The sequence below is a fragment of the Coregonus clupeaformis genome, chromosome 7 (assembly GCF_020615455.1).
Source record: "Coregonus clupeaformis isolate EN_2021a chromosome 7, ASM2061545v1, whole genome shotgun sequence".
Classification (NCBI taxonomy): Eukaryota; Metazoa; Chordata; class Actinopteri; order Salmoniformes; family Salmonidae; genus Coregonus; species Coregonus clupeaformis.
Window position 1 is genome coordinate 72,955,514 of NC_059198.1, and position 16,721 is coordinate 72,972,234.

General features: G+C 42.4%; 2 protein-coding genes across 2 annotated transcripts in view; both read right to left on the reverse strand.

Moving 5' to 3' along the window:
- The window catches only part of LOC121555419 (beta-2-microglobulin-like), a 44,136-nt gene extending 27,823 nt beyond the window's left edge, over positions 1-16,313 (reverse strand). The window contains exon 1 of the mRNA XM_045221523.1: positions 16,207-16,313. Within this exon, the coding sequence (XP_045077458.1) occupies positions 16,207-16,270 (64 nt within the window). The 5' untranslated portion in view covers positions 16,271-16,313. The remainder of the gene's footprint in view (positions 1-16,206) is intronic.
- LOC123491262 (beta-2-microglobulin-like) lies at positions 1,202-9,171 on the reverse strand. The gene is given in 5 exon segments (XM_045221529.1): positions 1,202-1,394; positions 4,139-4,175; positions 6,589-6,826; positions 6,828-6,862; positions 9,147-9,171. Coding segments are annotated over 4 exon segments (297 nt in total). The 5' UTR covers positions 9,157-9,171; the 3' UTR covers positions 1,202-1,394; positions 4,139-4,161.
- Positions 16,314-16,721: the final 408 nt, after the last annotated feature.

Below are 16,721 nucleotides of genomic sequence, written 5' to 3' on the forward strand. Positions count from 1 at the left end.
CAGATTGCAACAATCAAACTATTGTTTTAATGTGTTCTACATTTTGATGGCTTGATTCAGTTTTCATCACTTGTCTTTGCTTTAACTCGTCTCAATAGATCATGTTGAATAGAGTAATAGCTCAATCCGTTTGTACTCTTCTTTGTAGTTGCTTGACCAACTCATCAGTTGGTCGGTTCGATTCCCGGGACCACCCATAAGTAAAAAATAAAATAAATGTTATGCATGTATGACTTGTTAAGTCTCTTTGGATAAAAGCATCTGCTAAATGGCGTATTATTATATTACTTCATGGACCCGTCATTTTTGCTTTCTTGGTTTGACAGCTTGTTAAGGTTCATCATGAGTACAAGGTGGTAACTGTTATTACATTGGCACACTGTATCATTTAGAAATTGTTACAAAGTCATGAAATGAAAACAACCATGCATAAAACCAGTGACAGACTAATCAATAAATATGTCGACAATTACAGCTTGCTTATTGCTTCTTATTGCAAGTGGACCACACAACGGTGTGTCTGATCATTTAACCGGCACAGACCATGGAACTTGAGGAGAGAGAAATAACGTGAATCCGATCACGTGATCTAATGTCCTGGCTGTAGAGCTTGTGATTTATATAGAAATATTTCTATGGTGATTTAGCCCTCAACCTACTGCAGAAGAGGCAACCCTCTCTTCAACATTAGATTGGATGGTCTGCTCCAAACAGTACAGGGTGAGACAGTGGTACATGACTTTTACATCATCTAGTTTCAGTAAAGTGATAAATTAGCAGAATAGTATAAAATATAATGCATACAAAATATCATGTCGCTTTTTTTAGACAAGAATAGAACAGGAAATTATTGTTATTAATGACAAGTAGTTCAACGACCATTAGGTCAGACTTTATTTATTTTGGTGATGTGTTTTTAAAAACCAAAAGAGAATGCACTTGATAATCTAAGCGATTTAAAAAAAAAAATAGATTAAAAAGTTCAACATTTCTTCTCATCAATCACATCTGGATTGATCAGTTTTGCTTATTTCCTGATCATATCTAAGAGAAAAGACAACATAGCCTGGGCCTACTGTATTGGCTGACAAATGACAAGCCTGGCTGCAATTAGGTTGTTCTCCTCTGGTGCAGATTTACAATCCCACAGATATGAGCTTCATTACTTACACACATCAAATACCACACAAATCAAGCACTGTTCAAATAAAATACAATTTATGTTCAATATCAATGACAAGTCGCAATGTGCAGAGACGGAGTCATCACAGATTTCACCTGCAGAATTTTGATAGGACAGTGATGTGAAGATGAGTTTTGATAGGACAGTGTTGTGAAGATTCCCAGGAATATAGACAGCATCTGGAGTGGAGATTCTCGGAGGCTGGTGGATTCTGTGGTTGTCAACAACAACAACAACAAGAGGTCATTCATCTCATCCACATTTCATTTCCACAATGGTTCATGCTTACTTCATTAAATCTTACATATACAGTATGCAGTACTCGGCCTGGGCGGTATATCATATTTGACTATATACCGGTATTGATGCACAGACCGGTTTGGGTTTTTACGTTACCTTCTATAACGGTATTTCAACGTTAGGTTTGTTAAATTGATACGCTATTCCGCCGTGTGTAACGTCCGTTTTTATACTTTCCTCCGCTACTTGAGTCGTCTCTCTCTCTCCCGCTCTCTCCACACAGATCTAGCCCCCGCCCCTGTCACTCAAGTAGCGCAGTTGTTGCTCTCGACCAGGAGGAGACCACTTCCCTCGTCTTGCGTTCAGACTGCATGGTCAATACAGCACATTGCAACAAGAATTCGATGACAACTATGCTGGCTGTTGTATAATTCCACTATTAGTTTGTGTATCTTACTGTTTGCAAACCGGCTAGTTTTGTCTTTTCTTAGAAAATTGTGGCTAAAATAAATTGTTAGCGCTAATCGCTAGTTGGCTAAACGTCAGGCCAAACGTAGCTAGCTAATACAGGCTGGTACCAGTGAAGGTGTTGACCTAAATCAGCATGTTGTTTGTGCAACAGTATCTTCTAAATCAAAGAGGAATTACGCAAAGCATGAATATGTTAGCTACGTGAAGTAAAGAGAAAACATTTCATGTAGCCAAAGATTATAGGGTGCCGCCTGAAAACACTGACCAACACTTTGGTTCCTACCCTGTCAAACAACACTGTATTCAAAGTGCCCACTATTATATTCTAACTACAGAATTAGAAGAATCATTCTATTTCCATGATTCCAACAGTTCACCCAGGTGTTTTGATCTAAATCGCAATATTTGGTAAAAAATAAGGCTGCGATTGTTTGCCCATATCTTGCAGCCCTACGTGGCAGTGTGGAAATTATCTCAAATGAGGAAATGCAGAAATGTATGAACGTACTGAAGATGGTTATTTTTGGTTGAAGTTTTATTGAACAGTATAAACCAATCAGAATGGCGAAAAACCCATTGAAATCACTTAGAATGTATGTGTTGCCTCCCTAGGGATGGGCATTTGAAATGATTTCACTATTCAAATAATATCATGCATTTTTTTCAGCTGTCCAGATAGTGGTTGTTAGGGTGCTATTCAGATATGTGTTTTTGGCTAACAGTAGCCTGGCTAACAGCAACAGTGTTTTTGTCTAACAGTAGCCTGGCTAACAGCAACAGTGTTTTGGCTAACAGTAGCCCGGCTAACAACAACAGTGTTTAGGCTAACAGTAGCCTGGCTAACAGCAACAGTGTTTAGGCTAACAGTAGCCTGGCTAACAGCAACAGTGTTTAGGCTAACAGTAGCCTGGCTAACAGCAACAGTGTTTAGGCTAACAGTAGCCTGGCTAACAGCAACAGTGTTTAGGCTAACAGTAGCCTGGCTAACAGCAACAGTGTTTAGGCTAACAGTAGCCTGGCTAACAGCAACAGTGTTTTGGCTAACAGTAGCCTAGGCTAACAACAACAGTGTTTAGGCTAACAGTAGCCCGGCTAACAGCAACAGTGTTTAGGCTAACAGTAGCCTGGCTAACAGCAACAGTGTTTAGGCTAACAGTAGCCTGGCTAACAACAACAGTGTTTAGGCTAACAGTAGCCTGGCTTACAGCAACAGTGTTTAGGCTAACAGTAGCCCGGCTAACAACAACAGTGTTTAGGCTAACAGTAGCCTAGGCTAACAGCAACAGTGTTTAGGCTAACAGTAACCTAGGCTAACAGCAACAGTGAAAGAGATGTCATAGAACTGATTCTGTTTCAAAATACGTTTTCTGGTGAGTGTTTTGCATTGATCTGTGTCAGTGTTGTGGTCTGTAGACTAACCGCTATTTGAAGTGGGGAAGATAGCACACCATTGTCAGGGGTTGGACCGGAGGGCCATTAAGCGCTATGATAGTAAAAAATGCCTTTTCATGTAAAATGAACCCACATCCCATGAGAGACAAATGAGCTTGAAGATATAACAATGACTATGTCCTCAGAACTGTAGGCTCCATTTAAAGTGGCCCAACTGTAAACAACGTTCTGTCAAAGCCACGTGACGTCTGAAGCAGCAGTAGCTCAATGCGCCGTACATAAACACTATTAAATTAAGCATTTCAAATGTTATGGTATATCCTTGTGTGTAATAATGTAACATGGATCATTTAATTTATTGTTAAAATAACCGTGCTCATCACTACACTACTCACGAAGCACATTTAGAACTTTTATTATTAGAAAACATCAAATACCGTCAACATTACTGTGATATGATATTTTGGCCATATCACCCAGCCCTATCATATCGCCCAGCCCAATCATATCGCCCAGCCCTATCATATCGCCCAGCCCTATCATATCGCCCAGCCCTATCATATCGCCCAGCCCTATCATATCACCCAGCCCTATCATATCACCCAGCCCTATCATATCACCCAGCCCTATCATATCACCCAGCCCTATCATATCGCCCAGCCCTATCATATCACCCAGCCCTATCATATCGCCCAGCCCTATCATATCACCCAGCCCTATCATATCACCCAGCCCTATGCAGTTCTCTATACAGTAGTACAATAAAAACCATCAGTGGTTAGTAACCAAAGCTAAAGAACTGCCATATAAATAGACTGTTTCTCTACAAATGAAATGATCAGACATACACACCTGCAGGGATGAGCACCGAAGCCTCACATATCTGGTTCTGTAGAGGAAATAGGAAAGGTTGCTTTCTGTCAGTCAAGGGCACTTTTATATATATATATATATATATATATATATATATTATGATTAACTCTCACTCACACACTCACACACTCACACACACACACTTACAAGACCCCCCACACACAAACTGAAGTCAGATTCTGAAAGAGGAAACGTAGCAGTGTGTGTGTGTGCGCGCTCACCCCAGGTTTGGTCTTGAGGTTCTTCAGGTGAGGGACTCTGCAGGTGTACACTAACTACTAACTGCTACTAAATACTAATTATAAACTGGGTGACAGACGTGGTATATTTAAGAAATAAGGCACGAGGGGATGTGGTATATGGCCAATATACCACTGCTAAGGGCTGTTCTTAAGCACGACGCAACGCAGAGTGCCTGGACACAGCCCTTAGCCGTGGTATATTGCCCATATACCACAAACCCCAGAGGTGCCTTATTGCTATTATAAACTGGTTACCAATGTAATTAGAACAGAGACAAAATATGTTTTGTCATACCCATGGTATACGGTCTAAACTGGGTGGTTCGAGCCCTGAATGCTGATTGGCTTACAGCCATGGTATATCAGACCGCATACCACGGGTATGACAAAACATTTATTTTTAATTCTCTGATTACGTTAGTAACCAGTTTATAATAGCAATAAGGCACCTTCAGGGGTTGTGGGATATGGCCAATATATCACGGCTAAGGGCTGTATCCAGGCACAACACAACAAACAACCCTTAGCCGTGATATATTGGCCATATACCACAAACCCCAGAGGTGCCTTATTGCTTAACTATACTAGTAACTCACCCCAGGTGTACTCCTCTAACTACTAACTATACTAGTAACTCACCCCAGGTGTAATCCTCTAACTACTAACTATACTAGTAACTCACCCCAGGTGTACTCCTCTAACTACTAACTATACTAGTAACTCACCCCAGGTGTACTCCTCTAACTACTAACTATACTAGTAACTCACCCCAGGTGTACTCCTCTAACTACTAACTATACTAGTAACTCACCCCAGGTGTACTCCTCTAACTACTAACTATACTAGTAACTCACCCCAGGTGTACTCCTCTAACTACTAACTATCCTAGTAACTCACCCCAGGTGTACTCCTCTAACTAACTATACTAGTAACTCACCCCAGGTGTACTCCTCTAACTACTAACTATACTAGTAACTCACCCCAGGTGTACTCCTCTAACTACTAACTATACTAGTAACTCACCCCAGGTGTACTCCTCTAACTACTAACTATACTAGTAACTCACCCCAGGTGTACTCCTCTTACTACTAACTATACTAGTAACTCACCCCAGGTGTACTCCTCTAACTACTAACTACACTAGTCACTCACCCCAGGTGTACTCCTCTAACTACTAACTATACTAGTAACTCACCCCCAGGTGTACTCCTCTAACTACTAACTATACTAGTAACTCACCCCAGGTGTACTCCTCTAACTACTAACTATACTAGTAACTCACCCCAGGTGTACTCCTCTAACTACTAACTATACTAGTAACTCACCCCAGGTGTACTCCTCTAACTACTAACTATACTAGTAACTCACCCCAAGTGTACTCCTCTAACTACTAACTATCCTAGTAACTCACCCCAGGTGTACTCCTCTAACTACTAACTATACTAGTAACTCACCCCAGGTGTACTCCTCTAACTACTAACTACACTAGTAACTCACCCCAGGTGTACTCCTCTAACTACTAACTACACTAGTAACTCACCCCAGGGGTACTCCTCTAACTACTAACTATCCTAGTAACTCACCCCCAGGTGTACTCCTCTAACTACTAACTATCCTAGTAACTCACCCCAGGTGTACTCCTCTAACTACTAACTATACTAGTAACTCACCCCAGGTGTACTCCTCTAACTACTAACTATACTAGTAACTCACCCCAGGTGTACTCCTCTAACTACTAACTATACTAGTAACTCACCCCAGGTGTACTCCTCTAACTACTAACTATACTAGTAACTCACCCCAGGTGTACTCCTCTAACTACTAACTATACTAGTAACTCACCCCAGGTGTACTCCTCTAACTACTAACTACACTAGTAACTCACCCCAGGTGTACTCCTCTAACTACTAAATATACTAGTAACTCACCCCAGGTGTACTCCTCTAACTACTAACTATACTAGTAACTCACCCCAGGTGTACTCCTATAACTACTAACTATACTAGTAACTCACCCCAGGGGTACTCCTCTAACTACTAACTATACTAGTAACTCACCCCAGGTGTACTCCTCTAACTACTAACTATACTAGTAACTCACCCCAGGTGTACTCCTATAACTACTAACTATACTAGTAACTCACCCCCAGGTGTACTCCTCTAACTACTAACTATACTAGTAACTCACCCCAGGTGTAGGTCTTCAGATTCTTCAGGTGGCGGACTCTGCAGGTGTACTTCTCTCCGCTGGCTGGTTTGAAGGCAACACTCTTGGTGAGGTGGAACTGCCAGCCCTGTTCGAAGGCCAGGTCTGTCTGCTTGGCGTTGGGGATCTCCTCGCCGTTCTGCAGGAGCTGGATGCTGATGTCAGGGGGGTGGAAGCCACTCACGTGACAGATCAGGGTGTTGTCCTTCCCATATCCCCCCTGGGTTACGGCTGTACACTTGCACCTTGGGAGGAGCTGCAGGGGGAGGAGGGAATGGTACACAGTCAGGTAGTCAGGTAGGTATGCAGACAGAGACACACACACAGTCAGGCACACACACACACACACACACACACACACACACACACACGCAGTATCACAAAAGTTGATTATCTTATTCTCACTATAAAAATAAAATAGTCTCTGCTCAATTTACATTTGCTTAAAAGCGTAACCCATGTAAAGTACAAATTTGCTGTCGACTTAAGACATAAGTTAAGGAAATATATAATTGTTTTCCACGAACGTCGTGGGTGAGGCCTTTCAAATGAAGTTCGTACACAAGACAATCCCATCAACAGGCTAATTAATCATAATGACCAAGTCATAGTTTTACTTTACTTACATTCTTTTGCGTTTATGTTCACCAACACGACGCAGAAAGCAACTACGGACAAACCGTTTTCATGATTTCTTTTCCCAAGTCTTTCCAATGCTGAAAAATATATCAAACTGCACCAAACGGACAAGTCGCAAACGGTGAGATGAAACTGAAAGTAAAATAGATATTTTACTGCGACGCAGTGAAGCCGCACCCACACGATTTATGCACCAATTGAAAATCGTACTTCACAGTTGCTACGTCGTCTTTAGATGTTTCTTTAGGAAGCCTGATGCAGTCAGTTACAAAGTTGATGCAGTCTTCATTTTATCAGTTACAATGTTGCACACGTAATGCATTGAGAGAAAGTATGGTGAAAGGCCATGTACAGTATAGCCATAATAAAGTATGGTGTATGTATACTGAACAAAAATATAAACACAATATGTAAAGTGTTGGTCCCATGTTTCATGAGCTGAAATAAAAGATCCCAGAAAATGTTCCATACGCACAAAAAGCTTATTTCTCTCAAATGTTGTACACAAATTTGCAAGATAATCTATCCACCTGAAAGGTGTGGCATATCAAGAAGCTGATTAAACATCATGATCATTACACAGGTGCACCTTGTGCTGGGGGTAATAAAAGGCAACTCTAAAATGTGCAGTTTTGTCACACAACACAATGCCACAGATGTCTCAAGTTTTGAGGGAGCGTGCAATTGGCATGCTGAATGTCCACCAGAGCTGTTGCCAGAGAATTTAATGTTAATTTACTACCATAAGCCGCCTCCGTCGTTATAGAGAATTTGGCAGTCCTTCCAACCGTCCTCACAACCGCGGACCATGTGTAACCACGCCAGCCCAGGACCTCCACATCCGGCTTCTTCACCTGCGGGATCGTCTGAGACCAGCCACCCGGACAGCTGATGAAACTGTGGGTTTGCACAACCAAATACTTTCTGCACAAACTGTCAGACACCGTCTCAGGAAGCCCATCTGCGTGCTCGTCATCCTCACCAGGGTCTTGACCTGACAGCAGTTCAGCGTCGTAACCGACTTCAGTGGGCAAATAATCACCTTCGATGGCCCCTGGTACTCTGGACAAGTGTGCTCTTCACGGATTAATCCCGGTTTCAACTGTACCAGGCAGATGGCAGACAGCGTGTATGGCAGACGTGTGAGCGAGCAGTTTGCTGATGTCAACGTTGTGAACAGAGTGCCCCATGGTGGCGGTGGGGTTATGGTATGGGCAAGCATAAGCTACGGACAACGAACACAATTGCATTTTATCAACGGCAATTTCAATGCACAGAGATACCGTGACGAGATCCTGAGGCCCATTGTCGTGCCATTCATCCGCCACCATCACCTCATGTTTCAGCATAATATAATGCACTGCCCCATGTCGCAAGGATCTGTACACAGTTCCTGGAAGCTGAAAATGTCCCAGTTCTTCCATGGCCTGCATACTCACCAGACATATCACCCATTGAGCATGTTTGGGATGCTCTGGATCAACGTGTACGACCGCATGTTCCAGTTCCCGCCAATATCCAGCAACTTCGCACCATTGAAGAGGAGTGGGACAACATTCCACAGGCCACAATCAACAGCCTGATCAACTCTATGCGAAGGAGATGTGTCGCGCTGCATGAGGCAAATGGTGGTCACACCCGATACTGACTGTGTTTTCTGATCCACGGCCGTATTTTGTATTTATTTTTGCATCTGTGACCAACAGATGCATATCTGTATTCCCAGGCATGTAAAATCCATAGATTAGGGCCTAATGAATTTATTTAAATTGACTGATTTCCTTATATGAATTGTAACTCAGTAAAATCTGTGAAATTGTTGTATGTTGCGTTTATATTTCTGTTCAGTGTATGATCTGAAATGTCAACATTGTATCATTATTTATTACTATGCTGTGTACCAGTGGTCATCGGCTGGTCGATCTCTAAGCCATTCCTAGTCGATCACCAAACATTTCTGTAAAAAACCCAATGATAAAGCCACAGATAGAACAATGAGACAGATATTTCACCAGATGTATAAATGTGAAGCATCCGTTTAGTGTTTCTTCTCTACCCTATTTGGCCGGCAGCGGGAGAAGATGGAACGAGATGGATTTTGGCCGAAATTCTGCAAATTTTCTCATTGATGAAACATTTGATCTCAATACAGTTTTCTGTTCAAAAACTAGAATATGTTAAGAACAGAGTGGGCTACGTTTTGTAGATTTTACCTTTTGCTAAAGTTTTTTTGTTGTTGTTGCATTGTTTAGGAGTGCAAAGGCGAATTGAGTTATTGCACATGCGCACTTCACAGAGTAGGCGTTCCCTAACGGAAATATGCAGATGCATTCTAGAACACGCCAATAGGATCTTGCTCCCGTGCTTGGCTCTGCCCATCTCCTTGCTTGTTCTGCCCACTAGGACTCATTTGTTCCCATTGGAAACGACAGGCTGTAGTCCATCATGGTTTAGTTATACAAATATTTGATAAAGCCTTGTGTTCCTATTTTTATTGATTCGTTTCGTGCGGTTAACGGTAGGTGCACTTGATTCAGCAAAGTGTTCCCATTTTGAACCATTTCATGTGTCTGACGGTAGGACTCCGCCTACCCGGAAGGTCCAGAGATTTGGGCCTTACTGTTGGCCAATCAGATAGCTCAGATCACCGTGTCTGCAGTTTCCTCTTGCCATAGACTGTAAAAAAGAAGCCTCAAAAGCTCAGCAAAATTGATAACACGCAGGCTCTCTCATTAGCCAGGATTAGGCCAGCAGTAGGCTAATCCTGATTGACGAAGGCGCCATTTTCTGAGCTAAACTGACCAAGACCCACATTCAACAACAACACATTAAACCTCACATAATTCTGCCCCAAAACAATGACAACTTCTCTCAACCAGTGGCGTACCGGGCTTTTTAAGGTGGCGCTGATGCTGCCCTGTGATAAGCAGTGGCCACTTTATCAAAGGCAGGGGCGCAAAATATTTTGCTTGTCTATTCCCAGCGTGCCTTTCCAGGCTGCTGTTGGAGAGACGCATCTCTGCAGCGCTCCACCAAGTTCCGTAGAAATAAAAAAATTGAACATAAATCATGCAGTGGTCCGTCATTCACGGCAGGTGGGGGAGAGACCCACCTGTTTAGCATAAAAAATATATATATATTTTTTTGCCTGTTTTGCATGTTATTTTGGCATTAATATGTGGCACATATCAGTTTGCACTTAAACTTCCCAGTCGGGAACTCAGGCCTCCTTCTAGAGCTATTGAGCTGAAGATCACTGACGTCACGATTCGACCTTGTATTTTATTCGAGTTCCCAGTTGTCTTGAAAGCACCATAAATCCAGAGAATGCCAGACTCTGATGTCAAACTTTGATGACAAAATATGGCCACAAAGGACCGCTGCACCACCTTCCTGTTCCAGTGAGCACAGCACAACAAGGCGAGTCAAAAAAAGTATTGTATGCTGCTGCATAAATGATGTAATATGGCAGGGAGATATGTATACTGTAGCTAAGAAAGTAATACTAAGTGTATGTTGTGTAGTAAGCTGTTAGTAGCCCATGTGCCTCACCCCTAATAATTGGGTCCTTTTCCCCCTCATAATTTAGCCTACTGTTCTGACTAGGTGGTGCACATGTAGCCTATAACCTGTTTTAGAGAAATGTCATCATCGAATATTGTAGAGCTTTCATTGTCTGTTTATATGCCCCCTTTATTTATCCTACGGTTCTGACTTGGGTGTACAGGGAGAATACTGTAAGAACGGCCCAGGTTGTGAATTCTGTCGCTGTACATTTCAAAAGAGCTGAACAAATAGTTATATTGACTACGTCCGTCCGTCCCTAGCTCGCTCATTAATGTCTTAATCGGAATTACGGATTGCCTCTTATCCGCTCGTCGTCCCCCTTATGCCATAGTTTGTACATCTCAATTGTCAGTAGAAACCACATTTGTTTAAGCAAGTCAGCCATATCAGCTGTGTTTTTTTAAAAGGCAGTAAATGAGGGTGAATGAAGTGTTTCGGCTGCCAGACAAGGCTCCGCTTCGATAGCCAGGTGTAGCAGTGGTAAGGTTTTGGGACTGCTATTGGGACTCTGCTGTTGGGAAAGCTTTATGTAGGCCCTAACAGGTTTGTGGGCACCGTTTGTCACCGTTATAGTGCAATTAATGTATTGTTTAGTGTTGTGTTGTGTTGTGTAGTGGCTTTGCTGGCATGCATCTCACATTTTTTTGTTGAGTTTGCCCCACCAAGATGTACATGCTAAAATCGCCACTGAAATCATGTAGCAGATCTAGGATATGGTAGAAAGAGCATGTGGCCTTTTCCGTAGCCTAAAGCCTGGAGAGATCAAATGTATGACAATGTAATGAGACAGACACTTTTTACATCATGCAGGTTTCTCAGATCAAATAGCCTAACCTACAGTGCATTCGGAAAGTATTCAGACCTCTTTGACTTTTTCCACATTTTGTTACGTTACAGCCTTATTCTAAAATGGATTAAATAAATAAAAATAATCTTCAATCTACAGACAATACCCCATAAAGACAAAGCGAAAACAGTTTTAAAATTTTTTTTTAGTAAATGTATTAAACCCTAAAAACAAAAATACATGATTTACATAAGTATTCAGACCCTTTGCTATGAGACTCGAAATTGAGCTCAGGTGCATCCTGTTTCCAATGATCATCCTTGAGATGTTTCTACAACTTGATTGGAGTCCACCTGTGGTAAATTCAATTGATTAGACATGATTTGGAAAGGCACCCACCTGTCTATATAAGGTCCCACAGTTGACAGTGCATGTCAGAACAAACACCAAGCCATGAGGTCGAAGGAATTGTCTGTAGAGCTTCGAGACAGGATTGTTTGAGGCACAGATCTGGGGAAGGGTACCAAAACATTTATGCAGCATTGAGGGTCCCCAAGAACACAGTGGCCTCCATCATTCTTAAATGGAAGAAGTTTGGAACCGCCAAGATTCTTTTTAGAGCTGGCCGCCTGGCCAAACTGAGCAATCGGGGGAGAAGGGCCTTGGTCAGGGAGGTGACCAAGAACCCGATGGTCACTCTGACAGAGCTCCAGAGTTCCTCTGTGGAGATGGGAGAACCTTCCATAAGAACAACCATCTCTGCAGCACTCCACCAATCTGGCCTTTATGGTAGAATGGCCAGACGGAAGCCACTCCTCAGTAAAAGGCACATGACAGGCCACTTGGAGTTTGCCAAAAAGGCACCTAAAGGACTCTTAGACCACGAGAAACAAGATTCTCTGGTCTGATGAAACCAAGATTAAACTCTTTGGCCTGGATACCAAGCGTCACGTCTGGAGGAAACCTGGCATCATCCCTACGGTGAAGCATGGTGGTGGCAGCATCATGCTGTTGGGATGTTTTTCAGCGGCAGGGACTGGGAGACTAGTCAGGATCGAGGCAAAGATGAACGGAGCAAAGTACAGAGAGATCCTTGATGAAAACCTGCTCCAGAGCGCTCAGGACCTCAGACTGGTGCAAAGATTCACCTTCCAACAGGACCCTAAGCACACAGGACCCTAAGCACACAGCCAAGACAACGCAGGAATGGCTTCGGGACAAGTCTCTAAATGTACTTGAGTGGCCCAGCCAGAGCCCGGACTTGAACCCGATCGAACATCTCTGGAGAGACCTGAAAATAGCTGTGCAGCGACGCTCCCCATCCAACCTGACAAAGCTTGAGAGTATCTGCAGAGAAGAATGAGAGAAACTCCATCGACACCAACGCCTTTTGGAGGTCTTTTTTTGGTGCAGTTCTGGACCGGCCTTGATTTCCACATCCACGGACATTGGTTTTTGGTCGGACCAAAACCTAAATTGAACCTACCTTCAACATCTGAAGGTAGGTTCAATTTAGATGTCTTTTCAACGTAATTTTGCTTACTGGGACTATTCACGGGTGGCAGAGCGCCCAGGACCAACCCTGGTTCTGTTTCACTCAAAGATCGAAAAACAGACACTTATTTTTTAAAACCATAATAAAAACAGTGTTCTCTAATTATCAACAATATTCCTTGAAAAAAATACCCTTTTATTAGACTGTTGATAACTGGTCATTTACAGAAACATTCAACGATAGACATAACATTTGATTTTATGGTGTTGATGAAAAATTACTCCAAAGCAAATTATTTGGCCTTTTAAATATATTTTTAAACAAATATCAGATTTGACATTGTTGCCGATTTGTGCTTGTAACTAAAACCACATTAACATTGTGCAAGTGAGGGCGTTTAAAATTACTTGTACATTTTAATATAGTGCTCACACTTAATGGTACCAACTTCAAGGAAATTAAAGGATTATAAGTCCCCACACATCTAAAAATATAATGAGAATACTTGATAAATCCTTGATTATTGTTTTTAAAGAGAATGTGATTCTCAGCCAGAAATACTGGTAGCTTTTCTAGAAGAGGTCACCCACACAACTCTAATCATTTAAGTGTTTAGTGATGATTCTCTAAAACTCAAAACCCTTGAAACTGGTCCTTGGCACAAACACACACAGTCAGGTAGGTATGCAGACAGAGACACACACAGTCAGGTAGGTATGCAGACAGAGAAACACACAGTCAGGTAGGTATGCAGACAGAGAAACACACACACAGTCAGGTAGTCAGGTAGGTATGCAGACAGAGAAACACACACAGTCAGGTAGGTATGCAGACAGAGAAACACACACAGTCAGGTAGGTATGCAGACAGAGAAACACACACAGTCAGGTAGGTATGCAGACAGAGACACACACACAGTCAGGTAGGTATGCAGACAGAGAAACACACAGTCAGGTAGGTATTCAGACAGAGAAACACACAGTCAGGTAGGTATGCAGACAGAGAAACACACAGTCAGGTAGGTATGCAGACAGAGAAACACACAGTCAGGTAGGTATGCAGACAGAGAAACACACAGTCAGGTAGGTATGCAGACAGAGAAACACACACAGTCAGGTAGGTATGCAGACAGAGAAACACACAGTCAGGTAGATATGCAGACAGAGAAACACACAGTCAAGTAGGTATGCAGACAGAGACACACACACAGTCAGGTAGGTATGCAGACAGAGACACACACAGTCAGGTAGGTATGCAGACAGAAAAACACACAGTCAGGTAGGTATGCAGACAGAGACACACACACAGTCAGGTAGGTATGCAGACAGAGACACCCACAGTCAGGTAGATATGCAGACAGAGAAACACACAGTCAGGTAGGTATGCAGACAGAGAAACACACACACAGTCAGGTAGTCAGGTAGGTATGCAGACAGAGAAACACACACAGTCAGGTAGGTATGCAGACAGAGAAACACACACAGTCAGGTAGGTATGCAGACAGAGAAACACACACAGTCAGGTAGGTATGCAGACAGAGAAACACACACAGTCAGGTAGGTATGCAGACAGAGAAACACACACAGTCAGGTAGGTATGCAGACAGAGAAACACACAGTCAGGTAGGTATGCAGACAGAGAAACACACACAGTCAGGTAGGTATGCAGATAGAGAAACACACATAGTCAGGTAGGTATGCAGACAGAGACACACACACAGTCAGGTAGGTATGCAGACAGAGGCACACACAGTCAGGTAGGTATGCAGACAGAGAAACACACACAGTCAGGTAGGTATGCAGACAGAGACACACACAGTCAGGTAGGTATGCAGACAGAGACACACACAGTCAGGTAGGTATACAGACAGAGAAACACACAGTCAGGTAGGTATACAGACAGAGAAACACACAGTCAGGCAGGTATGCAGACAGAGAAACACACAGTCAGGTAGGTATACAGACAGAGAAACACACAGTCAGGCAGGTATGCAGACAGAGAAACACACAGTCAGGTAGGTATGCAGACAGAGAAACACACAGTCAGGTAGGTATACAGACAGAGAAACACACAGTCAGGCAGGTATGCAGACAGAGAAACACACAGTCAGGTAGGTATACAGACAGAGAAACACACAGTCAGGTAGGTATGCAGACAGAGAAACACACAGTCAGGCAGGTATGCAGACAGAGAAACACACACAGTCAGGTAGGTATGCAGACAGAGAAACACACAGTCAGGTAGGCACACACACACACACACACACATTCAGTATCACAAAAGTTGATTATCTTATTCTCACTATACACACAGTGTATCACAGAAGTTGACTATTTTCCTTAGAGTAAGAATATGACATCTCTCTGCTCAGGTAAATGTAGTTGAAGTTTTCAAGATCTTGATCTCATTGATTTCAAACGAACTGGTTAAAATCCTTAAGAGTCTATTTACGCAATCGTTAATCTCACAAAACCCTCTGTAGTGTCCGAACCATTTGGCCTACAAACTATTATGACCCCTCTGTGGAAAGGGGAGACTCTCACGAACACGTTTTGCTCTATGACCCCCATAAGTGTCATGGGACTCTTCAACCAATACAAACAAATGGAAGTATTGAGGTAGTTTTGTGCCAAAAAACATGGGGTTAAATACGTCCCCAAAAAAGTAAATATTTCCTGAGGTCTCTTATATCTCCAAGATATAAAACACACTTCAAAACCTTATGATTTATTTTGAGACTTTTTGCCTTTTATGAATGTGTTATTCAATGCGTTTGTACGGGGTAAATGTTTATCAAATACAAATAAAGTTGCCTAATACTAGGCTTATTGGTCCTCTGTAGCTCAGCTGGTAAGCATGGCGCTTGTAACGCCAAGGTAGTGGGTTCGATCCCCGGGACCACCCCATACACAAAACAATTTATGCACGCATAACTGTAAGTCGCTTTGGATAAAAACGTCTGCTAAATGGCATATTATTATTATTATTATTGTTCACTTAAAACACAGTTAAGGAAATATATCATTGTTTTCACGAACGGCACGGGTGACAAAGACAATGTCATCAGTAATCGTGACGACAAAGTGATATCTGCTTTACTTTATCTACTTCCATTCTTTTGCGTTTATGAACCCCAGGATGACGCAGAAAGCGACCACGGACAAAACAGTTTTCATGATTTCTTTTTCCAAAGTCTTTCCAATGTAAAAAAAATATACAACTGCGCCAAACAAAAACAGACTTCGCAGCTGATGTCTGATGAAAGGTGAAAGTAAAATTACTGTTTTCCTAAAACATAGTAAAGCCGCACCCCCCTTCGATTGATGCACCAATTGAAAATCCTACTTCACAGTTGCTATGCAGGCTTCAACTCTCGATGTTTCTCTAGGTTGATCCAGGGGTCGTCACTAGTTAACACAGCCACAAAGTCATAATTATGGCTGAACCCCGCACATTTCCACCATTTATCTGATTTTAAACCGTAACCATAAGCACACTGCTAACTTTGTACCTATCCTTAACCTGAGACCAAAAAGGTTACAGGGCTAGAAAGGAAACAGCTTTTGTCAAATTAACGTCAGCATTGACTTTTCGTAGCAGGTTAGGAGAATTAACGTAGCAGGTTAG